Source organism: Bombus bifarius, unplaced genomic scaffold, assembly GCF_011952205.1.
Source record: "Bombus bifarius isolate JDL3187 unplaced genomic scaffold, Bbif_JDL3187 scf7180000008265, whole genome shotgun sequence".
Classification (NCBI taxonomy): Eukaryota; Metazoa; Arthropoda; class Insecta; order Hymenoptera; family Apidae; genus Bombus; species Bombus bifarius.
In genome coordinates this window covers 290,097-304,927 of record NW_022884550.1, presented here as the reverse complement: position 1 = coordinate 304,927, position 14,831 = coordinate 290,097, and the positions used below count along the sequence as shown (strand labels likewise).

The following is a 14,831-nucleotide window of genomic DNA, read 5'->3' as shown; positions in this document are numbered from 1 at the left end:
GTTAAATAATTCGAAAAATAAATAAATAGTCGAGGAACGATTGATTTTTCGCAGTCTAAATTTGTTCTTACACTAACAATATATAATGAGTAAACTATGCTATGCAATATAATGCGTAATAAATACACTAATGATGTATAATACGTATTAATAATCCGATAAAAGACATTATGATATCTTTTATATTGATATAGTAGAGAAACGTGGAATGATGTGCTTTTTTACATTCGTAGTGATTAGAGAAAATAAGATTAATGAGAATTTTATTATTTTAGAACTTTATTTTCTCATTGTATCCTTATAAGTCAGCAATTTATAAATATAATCGATGCTAAATTGTCTTAATAATTTCCGATTAAATTAGAAATCGATCACATTTATAAATTATTGAATTATCGTATATATTTTTTATTTATGATTAATTTTAAATCTAACGTAACTTAATGAAGAATTAGTTTATAAATACTATCTATCCTTCGTTTTAGTTCTTCCACATCTCTCTTATATATTATCATAAAACTACATTTCACTTCCTCGAAACTTAACATTGAAAGTAAATTTGTTTGACCAGAAAGGAAAGAAAGAAAAACTAATGCTTTCGGCCGATTGATCCGTAATTTAATAAAAGAGCAAGTGTAACGCAGACTTGAGCGCCAGTCGATTGGAATTTTATTCGAAAATTTACGAACAACTTTTAAGTTGATTAGCAATAAAAATTCTTCAAAGAAACCAAAGTTTTTTTCCAAACAGTTTCGTCTACAAAGAGTGCTAGGCAAAAGCAATGTTTTATACAGTCGAAATAAATAGTATAATTTCGTTTTTAATTTAAATAAACATTTAGATTAAAATAATATCTAGCACTATTTACGGACATAACTGGTAATTCAATTACAAACAAAATGTTCGTTAATCATTCGAATAAAAGTTTTCCGACTTTCAAACGAAAGAAGACGCGTGTAACTTTGGATAGAAAGAGGTGTGCGGCTAAGGGAGCTGGCCCGTGTTTTCAAGATGAAAAGACGAAAAAAGATCATTTAATCCTCTTTTTCGGCTTTCTCAACATCTTGTTTCTCTTCAGCCTCTGTATCTCCCTCAAATTTCGGTCCTGGCGCTTCTTCTCCTTCAAGTACGATCTCTTCTGGATCAGGTGCACGTGGAAGGAAATCTTTGTCAGGATACATAGATTCAAAGATGCTCTTCGCCTTGACAAAATTTAAAAATTTATGATAATGTATACCATTTTTATCATTTGGGATCAGTTAAAAGCACAATTACGCTAAAACGAGATTATAATTTGAGAGAAAATTAACCTGATTAACTGCGAAATCGAAATCAAGCTCTAAATCTGGTCCTGAACACAGATGAAGGTTACTTGGCGTGGACTCTTCTAATTTAATATCACTTGCAGGTAGGTTTAAGTACAATGACCATAAAACTTGAGGCTTTGGACTCTCTGTAGACTCTTCTCTATTATCTTGATCACCTTCCTGCATACAAGAAATTTGGTTTTTATTTTGAATCAACATGAATATAACAGTTATAAAAATTTCGAAATATTTTATAAAAGAGGAAGATAAATATATTTTCAGAACTATATTTATCTTTAATAAATTAATTCAAAATTTGTAATATCTAAGAAATAAGAAACTCTAGAATATATATTGCTAAAATATCTTCCAATTTCTTTTATAATCAATTTGTTTTAGTGGTACCAGGACATCTGTAAACTAAATTAACAAAATATAAAATAATCATGTGATAAATAATATAATTTTCCTATAGTTCATAAAAATTGAAAAATATACTTATTATGTAAATATAAGTAAATATAAATATTTATCTGTACCATAAATATATAGCTAGTACAGGAAAAACATACCTGAATATGTCTTTTATCTGGAGAAACAGTCTGTGTATGGCTATGGATAGATGAACGAATGGCTGATGGATCAAGTGGCTCAGCTCTTAAAAATTTATTGACAACATAGGCCAAGTCTTCCTTTGCATTTGTTGTTCGCTTACATGTCATGTGAACCATAACTATTTTGGAAATAAAAATTTCCAAAAAATTTGGATTTTCATATTATATAAATTTTTCATAAATGTAATAGTTCTACATACACAATCCTTGAGGGCAAGCATTTGTAGATGGTCCCAATTCAATCAGTGTAACAGGTTCCTGATCAGGTTGTTCCGGAGGATAATATAAAAGTGTCAAATTTTCCTTCTCACCTTGCATAATTGACCTAAAATAAATATTTGAAAAGATAATTTTATCAGCAAATGCTACTTTAAAAAATTGAAAAATAGATTAGAAAAGGTTAGAAGCAGAAATTTTTATAATTAATATAAGTAGGGCTTTCTGTTACTAATGTAAATTTGTTATTGTTTATAAAATTATATAATTTATTATTTAAAAAATCTAGTACTTTATATCTTGTCAAGCTCAATTATACTAATTTCATATAGTTAGTTGTTTTTAGATAATTTTGGACCGCAACTTCTTTTTATTACAATTATAATCTAATATAATTGTTTCTTCTTGTTTTTCCTAACTATTACCTGTCCGTAATGAAAATTCCACGTGATATTCGTTGCTCTCCTTCAAAAGCTACAACTTCTGGTGGCAGATGACCTTGACCAAGAACTAAATGTTCCAAACTTATTCTTTGTTTGCCACTAATGATAGCTTTGCATTTATTTTTGTTTATTACTACACCATCAAGCTGCCTTTTTAAACAGTAAACTCCTCCAAATACTGCACATAATCTGTAAATAATAGTAATGATTTTTTAAATTATTTATGATATTTACATATTAAATAGTATAATAACAGATCATTATATATACATTATTGTATATATATGTACAAAATTGTACCTGCAAAAGCACTGAGGTAGCTCTCCACTACCATACATAGGCCAAAGAAAGGGTGTATTTCCATATCGTCCAAGACTATTCAAAAAATGTTTCGTGCGATTCACACCATCTCTACAAGAAGTCTTTTCAGTAGCCATAGCAATTGCTTGAACAACATAATGCTGCACGATTGGTGTTAAATTTTTCGTGTTTAAATATTCTAAGAAGGTTTTATCACGGAATCCTGTTAATAGATATTATTTAATAAAATAACAATAGCAAATAAAACTAATAAATTATAATATTGAATTAATTCTGTTGCATATACATGTATGCATGTTATGTATATTACGTAATTTACATATAAACAATACCATTTTATGAACGATTTCTCCTAATGTAAAAAAATATAGCAAAATACAATGCTCATACACTTTTTATTTATTTATTATTAGTAATGAAATCTAAACTGACTCAATAAATTTTTTCTTCATTATGTATCAAAAAAAGTTACTTTCATTACATAGACCATTATATTGTATTTGATAATTAATTTTTAATATATTATATGCATATATTAAAAACATTATAAACTCCTAATTATTGTCTTGAGAAGCAAGTAATTATTAAATAAAAGATCTACAAATCTTATATTGCCCAGAATATTTTAAAGATGTGTTCTTAGTAACAAAATATTATGCTTAGACATCATATTACAAAATTAAATTGAAATAAAAAAAAGTACAAGTAATTACCATCAAATTCTGGGCTATCTGCGCCTTGCTCCATGCATGAAGTGAGCAGTTGCATTAACATTCTTTTCTCAACAACACTAACAGTTTTATTTGCAAACACGTCAGCTCTTGAGCAAGGTACTTGTGTCAATTTCCCATCCATGAATGTAGCTACTCTGGACACTGCACGAAATTCCGCATAACGAGCAATGTTACTGGAGATTAAGAGCTCAACTAGTTCACCTCGTGCAAATAATAACTGTTTTAGATAGATAAAATGTCAATCAATTAATTGTAATTTCTGACATAATATATTTTATATAAACAGAAGGAATTACAATATTACTACAATAATTATTTTAAAAAAGATATTCATTCCATAATTAATGGGTAAATAAGAAATATTTAGATAAATAGAATTAAATATTTAAATATTGATATGGTACTACCTAAATGAATGAAATAACATTTTCATAATTCAGATTTTATCAATATTATATACCTTTTCTTTTTTTAAAAGTTATTTTAAAATCATAATAGATAATCAAATGAATTTAAAAATAAGAACAACAGATGAAAAATATAACTATGTCCTAACCAATTTTTGATACTTAATAAATATTTTGAATTTTAGCAGAAATAGATACATAGAATAGTAGAAAAATAGTTAATTTTTTGATAACTGAAATCTATTAGATGAGAAACAATAATAAATATATTCCATAAGATGATAGTTAATTGAGATTTTTCAATAAATAATATTATATTTGACAAACAAAATTTAATTCTTAAATATATTTATATATTATTTATATGTTATACACAATTCTTAAATAAATATATTAAAAAAAACTGCTTCTTATACTTAATGTTCTATAAATATAAGGAGTCTTAAAAACGGTGTCACGCTTACTCTTCCACCTATTGAACAGGACCTTGTTCGTAGATATATTTATTTAGACAAAAATGAGAAAAAACAAAAGAACGAAAAATATAATCTGCCTTTATAGTTATTTATCTTGTATTTAATGTGATGATAATATTCTTTATCTTCATACCTTTGGCGCCAAGTCAATATTAAACTTTCTGTATTCTTTTCTTATACGATCTATACTCCACTGTTTAACATTCTCTTTTTTTTCAACTTTATCATCATCAGCTTTTTCATCATCATTTCCACTAACATCTCCAGTACTATCAGTCTGAGTATCTTTTGAAGAAACTACTGGCAGATCGGCTTCACTGTAACAAAAATATAATTAAAAAGAAGAACAGGACACAAATATGCGTACATTCATGAAAGGAAACTTACTTTGAAATATACCATGTTTCCTCAATATTTTCAACAGTTGAATATTCATTGCTAGTTTTTAGAAATTTTTCTTCAGGTTCCAAATCGGCTTCAGATAGATCCTTGGTGGTGTTTTTGGGAACTTTTAGGTCTTCTATCCATTTCTGTAGCCCATCAAAGTTAAATGTTGCCCATAGACCGCCATAATATTCATCGCTACAAGTAAATGACAATTATTTAGTTATGTTTGTTGTCACTAATATGAAAATATTACAATGTTCATCATATACATTTTTTTTTAATTTGAAATAATTGTTACATTAAAACATTACAAATAAGCCTGTATTGTTTACAGGTGCTTAGTTTCATAGTAAAAAGGTTAATAATTAATGATATATGTGAGTGTATATTTTATATATTTTTTATAAAGAATCATCCCCTTCAATAATGAGCCATCCTTTATAAAACTATATATATATATATATATATATATATATATATATATATATATATATATCACTATCGAAAGCAGGAAGGAAAGGGGGACGATTTCTTTATTTATAAAAAAATAAATAATATATAAAATAAATTAAACGAAAATCAAATTTATTAAATACATATGCATACATTAACTACAATTTAGTTTTGTATTTTATTGTACAGTATTCCTTTTGATTTCGTATTTGTGAACATTACCTTCAAAACTAAAAGAAAAGATTTTCTTAAATATGGTTAAAAAAATGTTGAAAAAGAATAAAGTCCACTGCAGACATTACACATTAATGTGGTTCTTAGAGTAGAATTTCGTATGTACGATATATGAAGAGCACTTTGAATCACATGGTACACACACGCATACATACATGCATACTCACAGATTTTTGTATTAATAAATATACATATATTCTTTAATTTCTTACATAAATCAAATTCCTACTTTTAATCCAAATCCAGTTTTAATTCCAAATTTTAATGAAGTTGGATACATATACCATAATAAATTTTTGAAGTCATCTTTCTTAGGATCAAAGACTTCTTCGTGAAAATCTTATTCATTCAACTATTTTATATATTTCTTTATTTTCTTTTTGGTTGTGATATCGTTAGAAAACTGTTTTAGACAAACATAATTTTGAATCATCACAGAAATTTTGGATTATAGGCATATGTACTTATATGTGTATATACAGGATGTATAAAAAGTAAAAAGATCTAAGTCTTAGACTCTCAGGCTTTAAAAAATTATATTGAAAGGAGTTAAATCTGAAAATATATTATTTAATGAAATGATCGTTAATACAAAAAGATCACAGGAAGATTCAAAATTTTATTTGGAAATAATTGAATATTCGAATATTTATACTTTTAAATATTCGATTTGTTGGAATAATAAAGATATATTTAAACCATATTTGTATTAAAATATAAATATAATAAATATAAATATAATAAATATAAATATAAAACAAAAAAACAAAAAAAATATAATACACAAAATATTTCAAAGAATTGAGTAATCTTTTTATTACTTACAAATATAAGTTTTTAGTCAAGAAATTATACAACAAAAATCGAAACATTTCATAAAAAAAATTAGAAGTATAGACTATTCTTGGTGATGTTGAACAAAGAGAATAATGTACTATATTTAAAAAAAAAAATTTACATAAAAGACTAAAATCTAAAGACTAAAGACTAAAAGAATAAATCCTGTAATGAACTAAAATATTCTTTTTATAACACTCAGAAAATATTTTGCATGAATAGGTTGTACTCTGAAGTATTATATCTATTTGCATTATTTTCCATCTATAAAAATACAACACTTCTTTGGTAACTATGATTTTAGATAGAATAGAAAGTTTTTGATTTTATATAACTTAGTTAAGTAGAAAAGATGCATTAATACATATACTACAATGTAATACATAACTATTTATATCTATCTAAAATATATAGATGAAAAAGACAACTATTTAATTGGTTAAATAATTTAAAATGTCTTCTTTATATATTAAGGTACAAAAGATATATTTAAAAGATATAACAATAAAGGATTTTCACAAATAAGGGATCATTATACAGAATATAAACTTATACAACTATATTATTATTATGCAATTATATATAATAATGCATTATTATACAAATTGTATTATAGAATTTAGGAAGATATATACATGAATATGTATAATCTTGAAAATCCAAAGATCCAGATGTTTAATTATATTACTTAAAAAATTTTTTAATGTTAAAATGTTAAAGTTATTATTATAAAAACTGCATATATTAATTCCTTAAATGCTTGTAAAATTAGTTTTTAACGCTAATTGAAAGTATTTCTTGTTCATTTGAACATAATTACTACTGTGTGAAAAAAAATTCCATTTTATTACATAAATTTTTGTTCAATAGGGAATTAAATGTTTAATAAAAAGATACAATTGTTTATAAATTATCATATTTTTATTTTATATCTAGATTTGATAAATGTAAAAGTAATGAAGTTATAAGTGTAAAAATAATTATTTAAATATAATTTTTGAAACGAATATTTCTAATATGTATAAGAAATTTCTAATTAAATGCTGAATAAATATATTTATTTAATTAAAATCAAGCACCTTATATAAGTATATAAAAATACATAAATATTTCCTAGTTAATAATACAATATGGAACATGAAAAGAAATAGAGAACATGTAAAATATAAAAAAAACATAAGAAAATATAAGCGAACAAGGAAGAGAAATATAAAAGAGAAAAAAGGGAGGAAGCAAAAAGCAAGAAGTAAGAAGTAAGAGGCGAGGAAGCAAAAAAGAGTAAGATCGAATGAGAAAGAGAAGAAGAGAGAAATCCGACATACCTGTCTAGGTGAAGGACCTTTTTACCGATTCTACTTGCAGCTGCTGCGACAATAGACTCCGTCATACCTATAAATTTGATAAGTCATTATAAACATTAAAAAAAAGAAGCAGCAAAATAAATAAGACGTATATTGCAAAAATCAATACCCGTCCCTACGACGACGACATCATATTCATTTGGCAGATAGTCCTCCATGGCTTCCAGCTGTAAATTGCAATAGAATATAGGATTGTGAACACAAATTAGTTTTGCTATTCAGTAAGAGAATGACTAAGAAATCAATTCATTTCTAATGAATCCCTCTCAATTACGTTGAGTGAAGGGCCACTCCCGTCGTTTCGCTTTCGCTTCGAACTTTCACTGTTTCACGACAGTCTCGAAACTCCAGTTTGACAGAACAAGACGCTGCAGACTAACCGAACTGTAACTGAACTGACCGCTGATTCGTCGGGATTTATCCTCGAAAGACAACACAACTAGATACTGCATCTACTTAGTGATATTCTGCGCCAAGAAATATATAGATAAAGATATTCAACGTTAACTTCGATTGTGCCCCGACATTACCGCCATTATTAAATGATGTGGCCTCTTACAGAACTAACGATATAAAATTAATATTTTCTCTGTTAATATATAAAAAATATTAAACACAAATAGAACAAATTAGTAGAATTAATTTTATATGGATGAAATATCTGTAAAAGAACGTGGATATTAATAAATTAAGAAATTTTTACAGTTTGTACAGAATATAATTACATATTACATGAGATTAATAGCAATAAAAAATATTCTGCAATTTTGTCAAGAAAATTATGCTATTAATATTATACATACAAATATATAGTTTTAAACATTATCTTGTTATTTACTTATTCAAGATATAAACAGAAATCATTGTACATTAGAATTTGTTACACGTTTTTCATATTGAATTTATTTTAACTAGATTTGTAAAGTTAAAGTTCTTTAAAACTTATTTACAATTATAATTACACTGATATGATGTATGATTGTCTAGAGTGTTGAACAATTTATATAATTTGTTACATTTCTATAAAATTCATTTAAATAAAAATTGTGCTTAGATTATTCACAAAAATATTTTTATAACATTTAATAATATACAAATGCTTCACGCTAAAGTAATAAGGGAAGTCCTTACTTTGCGATGTTTGTAAATTTTATTTCTCCTCAATTCATTTGCATTTGTAAAATAAACTTGAAAAAAATAATATAAGAATACATATATTTATATAGAGATTATATTGAATTAAAACAATCTCTTTTTATATTCTTACAATTTTATCTGTAAATATAATAAAAAAAAATTAAAAAAAAAAGATTATTTTACATACTGTTTTATATAACATGGTTTAATAAATTATATGTATAAAGAATTAAAACCCAAAGAAAATATTAAATAACAATAAAAAATATTTGTTTTCTTGAAATACATCTGTTGTATATCCTTATGTAATATGTAATAGTGTTAATATTATATACAAGGTAATAAAAAATAAGCTCACTAAGAGCTTAATTTTATCTAAATTTTTTTAAAACTGTTAAAACAGTATTATAGAGAATCACCCTGGCATCTCTACCCCATAAATAATCAATATGATTGAATTTTGAATATTCAATCTCTTTTGTCTCTATAACATTTGGCAATCTATCAGTAAGCCTTTTTACATCTGCAGGATCATTGAGAAAATCATTTTTACTATAAAATATTACAATTGGTGTTTTTACTTTTTCAAGATCATATATTGGTGGTTGTGTTGACCCATAAGTTTTCAGATTTTCTGTTGCTCCATAATCAAACTTGCGAAATGATCCTGTTAAAAGAAAATAATAGTATTCAATAATAATGTGGTGGTGTAATTAATTAATATAATCGAAGTAAATGGAAGCACTAAATATTATTAAATTAATTATTAAATAATTACCTGATAGTATATTTTGACTATAATGAATAATTTGTTTCGCAGAAGCACCAGCTGGGAAATGTCCGAGAATTAATGGTAGCATAGACTTGTCTAGTTGATCACTACCGAATCCAGCAATTAGTGAAAACCAGCATACACAGAAACCATTAGTGAGACCAACTGGAGCATTTCGAATTATTGTACCCAAGGCTTGAGCTTGTAACCTATTGCGGGGGAACCACTGATGTAGATTGCAATATGAGGATCCCCACTGAAACATACTTGCTATAGAAATGTCAATCATAAATAGCAGATCTATTGACCAGAGGTGGATCTACATGTATAAGTACATGAATATATCAGTATAATACCAGTGCTTTTACATTAAGAAATTTTTAATATATGCATTCTTAATACCAAATTCGTTTTTAATAAGAATCAAATCTTTTAATATAAATTATGCATATACAAATAATATCAATTCTTGAATCATTTATTATATCTGTTATTTAATGAATTTATGACAGCTGCTAAACATAACTATCATTTATTAAAACTAATTAAATTCTTTTGTTTCTACGAATATTTGAATATTATTCAAATTATAATTTATTGGAAGAAAACAGCATATCTTATTAATTAAAATAAGAGAAAGAAGTACTCTAAAAGGTTTTATTGTTTATCTATCCATGAAAAGCTTTATTGTGTAATATTTTTTGCATATCATATTTACAATTATAATTACAGTTATATATTCAATATACAAATGGAAAATTCTACATTTCTAACTTATTTTCACATGTACAATTGACCTCATGCTAATTCACTCATATTCAGATATTAGTTAATTATATGTGATATAAAAATTCCAAATTCAATTTTCTCAAAAATGAACTCTCAAAATAAAATATTAACAATTATTCCTTTTTAGCTCGTATCATGATTTTCAATACACTTTGTATATTGTACTTTCTGTAAAAATTCTTTTTGAGATTTGGTACATAACACTTGTAATTTAACCACCTCTGGCTACAATAACAAATTATTTCATGGATACTAAGAAACATACCTCCATTAATCCATAAAAATGGACAACACACTTAAGTAAAGGGCTTCTATGATTTGCGAGAAATGCTATTGGTGCTAAACTGATCATTCCTTTAATTTTTCGATTGTATTCAGATTTTTCACTGGCCATTACATAAAATGCAGTTGTGCCTTGACTATAACCCACATAATAAAGTTCTGCATATCCAGTATGCTCCAAAATGTAGTCTATTGTTGCTGGTAAATCATAATACCCAATTTCATGCCAGCTAAAAGAACAGTGAAATTATTTATTACATAATTAATTTTTCATATATACAATGATGCCTGCTTAGTGTTTGCAGATTTGGGACTTCATCATAAATACCATCCAGAAAGGTAGAATTACAGAAATTAACCTGTTTTTCTCTTCCAATTCATTTGACTCACATTGTGTGTGAAGTAGATTGATCAGTAGTCAAATGACTCATCACTGATCCAAGATCTAGCTTTAAATATATTTTACTGCATAACACAATTCACTCTATGAAACCAATAACATAAATAGTGAATAAAATGTATCACTAACTAAGATACAAATGCAAATACTAAGCAAACATGATCCTGTTGATTAATCTATTTTATACTTATTTTTACCTAAAATTGTTATTTATTCTATTCTATTTAATAATTTTTTACATAAAATTACCTAAAATCCCAAAATTCTTTATCTTTAGTTGTATATTTTTTATGTTTCCTAGAATATGCATTGCCTCTTGCATTTACTAACCAGACATCATAATTATTGTCACATAAAAGATATGCTAAAGCCTTTTCTGGACCCAATAATACCCAATCAGCTGAACTTGATAGAAGTCCATGATGAATGAGAACTGGTATTGATTCTTTTGCCTTGACTCCATGGCTTCCGTACTAAATATCAGACATTTATTTGTAATGTTGACACAAATCTTATGTTATCATAATTTAATATAGTTTGAATAATTTTTAACTCTTTCACTACAGCATGGCTGAAAAATTAAAAAAGATATTTATATCAAATATTATACTTAAATTGTATTATATTACATAAGACTAACACAGAGTAATATAAATTGATGAATACTGAAATACCATTGATATTTATCAGACAACACAGTATTTTCACATACATTTGCTTAAATAAAATATTTAAACACAAGAAATCTATCATATAATGGCTTTCAGTAGGGAAAGAGTTAAATTTTTAATCTCTGAATGGATTAATTTCTTTATGATAATTAATAACTTTGTGATAACTTTTATATTTGTAACTCACCTCTATTGTATTTTTATTACTTAAATTTTGCTCATTACTCCCACTTACATTGCAATCAGAATTTTGATGAGATTTTGGTAAAACTCTATGCACATCTAGACAATATCCATCTTCTGTCCAAATATGATGTGTTTCTGATTTATAACCATGGACAGTAATTAGTTCTGGCTGAAAAACACATTTTTTATTGTTATTTTGTTATTTTTAATCATATATAACCGTTATATGATAATCATATAATAATAACGTAATATGTGATGATAAAATATTAAGTTATATTAATATTAAATAATAACTGATATGAAAACAAAAGTAATATAAGTATATCTTTCTGGTATAATGAAAATATTATTATAATTATTGCTTCAAAAAGATATCATACATTTCATATACAAAATAAATACGCACAATATTATACTGGATTAATAATAATTCAGTGACACTTTAAAAACTTGTATGTACTAATACGTGTTAATATGTTGTAATATGTTATTGCTAACTATGTGTCATATTCGAGAACATTGAATGATGCACGAATGGTGCAATAAATACTAATACTAATACTAAAACTAAAGCTAAAATTAATACTAATACTAATACCATTATTCATATTCATAACAATCATAACTAAGAAGAAAAAGTTATATAAAAAAGGGAAAATGAACTTACTGTTGTCATATGAACCTCATCCTGATTGGCTGCTGCGCCCATTATATGAACAGCTGATAAAAGAGACTGGATTTCTTAACACAGAAATTACGTACCTAACTTTCACCAAAAATTACTCCTTTTTCTCCTTATTATTTTCTCTATTTACGACTTTATTTTTCCCAAGCACTGATTAAACGAGAAATTCAAGTTTTGTGAGATTTTGAACACGGTCTTGTATAAACGTCGAAAGATCGAGAAATATCGAAATGATTTGCGCGGTTTAAATTTTCGAGATATAGCTATAACAAACTTGCACAAACATCAACACGTTCACCATGACATACCGTGTTATACTGTCGTTCTATGCCGTAGATTACAGATGCATGTGTTTCACTGTCCATTACATACATTGAACAGCAGGAACGATTTATACGCATGCGTACCAATTTGATAAAATTTTATCATATTGTCAAATCTGAAGAAAAATTAGAGAATGTTTTTTTAAAGATGATAAAGATATCATTAGTACGTAGGAAAGCTTCGTATTGTTTCTTTAACTTGACTAATTTTTTTTATTATTACTAATAAAACTATCTCATGAACAAGGTCGAATATTTAATGCATTAATTCAGGAAGGAAATTTCCTCTCTGCTATATTATCTTTTTAAACAAAATTGTAATTAGGATTCTTCAATTTATTGACTAACAACATGATAATCGATGTTAAAGTTATGTAATTATACTGACCTTTAAAATCATAAAGTCATAATAGTACAGTTACTTGTTTACTGAAAACATTATTTCAACTTCTAATAAGATCGTTATTAATAGTATTTATAGGATAATATAATCTATAATCACAATACATAAACTGAACTAAAGTTCAGAACAGAATTATTTTTATGAGGTACAAGTGGCTATAAAGAATATTTACACACCATTTTATTCATTATAGTATTTACACACTTATTAATTGGAACCAAGTATGTTAGATTCTGTATCATTCAATAATTTTTCCATAGGACTGCAAAAATTTGATACAATGAAAATAAATTGTAGAACATGATAAAAAGATGCTTCATTGGAAAAAGCAAGAATATTTTTTGCAGCTGTTGTATATAGTTAGCTATGTATCTTTTGACTAATTTTGTACTAATTCACATATTATAAGTATTTAAAGAAAAGGTTTTTGATACTGAAATATAAATTAATTAAAAATTATTTTTATTTTTAAGGAAATGATAGTAAATATGAATATCGTGATGATGTTAATGATTAAGATTCTTTTTGCTCTATGCCTATTACAAGCTTTTTTCTACTTTGCTTTATGAAATCACTTAGCTTATAACTTTTGTTATTGTTTGTTTTTATATTTTAACATATTATTTATACAATATCGTATATTTTATATTCCTTCTATATGTTATATATATATATACATACATACATACATATATACTTAAAATTAAAAAAATTAATTATTTCTTTAAAATATGTACACTGCTGTCATATTTATCATTATATTATACTTTATTCTCATAATTGTTCAATTGTTTTTTATTATTTTTAATAAGTAAGTGCATAGTTTGAAAACATAAATGCATAAAATGATATTAAGGTTTGTTTTGAGACATTACAAATTTTTAACTGATCTATATGTTTTAAAAAATATTAATTTTGAATTTTAAAAACTTCCTGTTCGAATATTACTTTTGTTTCACGAGTTATATTGAACTTAATACAGATAGGTACGTTCACAAAACAATTAATAACAGTGTCGGGTTTGTAAGTGAAGTAGAGGTTTAGATTAGGTTAAGATAAAGTTAAGGTTTAGGTTAAATTTGGAAGGTTTTTGAAACTTAAAAACTGGTATTTTTGGATTCTACCCTTTGATTACTAGAAGCTGAGTATAAGAAAATATAGATATCAGTCAAAAATTTTTCGTGGTCTATAATGCAGTTCAACTCAAAATGAAAATACATACATTATTTCGATATATTTGCGAACAATACTGAATTTAACATTGAGTATTAATAATATATCATTGATATAATCAGATATTAAAAGGCATATTAAATTTTAAGACTTAAATATTTTTCCTCTTTCTCTCTTTCTTTTTCTCTCTCTATCTCTCTCTCTCTTCCTCTTCCAA

The 14,831-nt window shown here is 25.7% G+C and overlaps 2 protein-coding genes across 5 annotated transcripts; both read right to left on the bottom strand.

Moving 5' to 3' along the window:
• Window positions 1-59: 59 nt before the first annotated feature.
• LOC117211920 (rab proteins geranylgeranyltransferase component A 1) lies at window positions 60-8,222 on the bottom strand. Its single transcript, XM_033456254.1, has 12 exons — window positions 8,065-8,222; window positions 7,900-7,957; window positions 7,752-7,818; window positions 4,906-5,100; window positions 4,652-4,835; window positions 3,615-3,852; window positions 2,881-3,103; window positions 2,563-2,769; window positions 2,122-2,246; window positions 1,880-2,040; window positions 1,311-1,487; window positions 60-1,202 (listed from the first exon to the last, which is right to left on the bottom strand). The coding sequence occupies exons 2-12, from the start codon at window positions 7,946-7,948 to the stop codon at window positions 1,035-1,037; spliced, it is 1,794 nt and encodes a 597-aa protein (XP_033312145.1). The 5' UTR covers window positions 7,949-7,957; window positions 8,065-8,222; the 3' UTR covers window positions 60-1,034.
• Window positions 8,223-9,180: 958 nt separating this feature from the next.
• Window positions 9,181-13,078, bottom strand: LOC117211925 (lipase 3-like). 4 transcript variants are annotated; one of them, XM_033456265.1, is made up of 6 exons: window positions 12,698-13,078; window positions 12,077-12,196; window positions 11,420-11,643; window positions 10,754-11,000; window positions 9,706-9,955; window positions 9,181-9,594 (listed from the first exon to the last, which is right to left on the bottom strand). In XM_033456265.1, exons 1-6 carry the CDS (start codon window positions 12,737-12,739, stop codon window positions 9,299-9,301), a joined length of 1,179 nt encoding a protein of 392 aa, XP_033312156.1. In that variant the 5' UTR covers window positions 12,740-13,078; the 3' UTR covers window positions 9,181-9,298. The 4 variants fall into 4 exon arrangements, with proteins under 4 accessions (XP_033312156.1, XP_033312154.1, XP_033312155.1 ...); XM_033456263.1 differs by having other exon boundaries at window positions 12,029-12,196; window positions 12,698-13,075; XM_033456264.1 differs by lacking the exon at window positions 12,698-13,078 and adding an exon at window positions 12,629-12,647 and having other exon boundaries at window positions 12,029-12,196.
• Between the last annotated feature and the right edge of the window lie 1,753 nt (window positions 13,079-14,831).

Coding starts and splice junctions, on each gene's coding strand:
- LOC117211920 (XM_033456254.1), bottom strand. CDS start 7,948: ATGGAGGACTATCTGCCAAATGAATATGATGTCGTCGTCGTAGGGACG. Junction 2,041..2,121: donor TGCTTGCCCTCAAGGATTGT/GTATGTAGAACT, acceptor TTTCCAAAATAG/TTATGGTTCACATGACATGT. Junction 1,488..1,879: donor CAGATAAAAGACATATTCAG/GTATGTTTTTCC, acceptor TCTTGTATGCAG/GAAGGTGATCAAGATAATAG.
- LOC117211925 (XM_033456263.1), bottom strand. CDS start 12,739: ATGGGCGCAGCAGCCAATCAGGATGAGGTTCATATGACAACA. Junction 12,197..12,697: donor ATGAGGTTCATATGACAACA/GTAAGTTCATTT, acceptor TGTGTTTTTCAG/CCAGAACTAATTACTGTCCA. Junction 9,595..9,705: donor TAGTCAAAATATACTATCAG/GTAATTATTTAA, acceptor TTCTTTTAACAG/GATCATTTCGCAAGTTTGAT.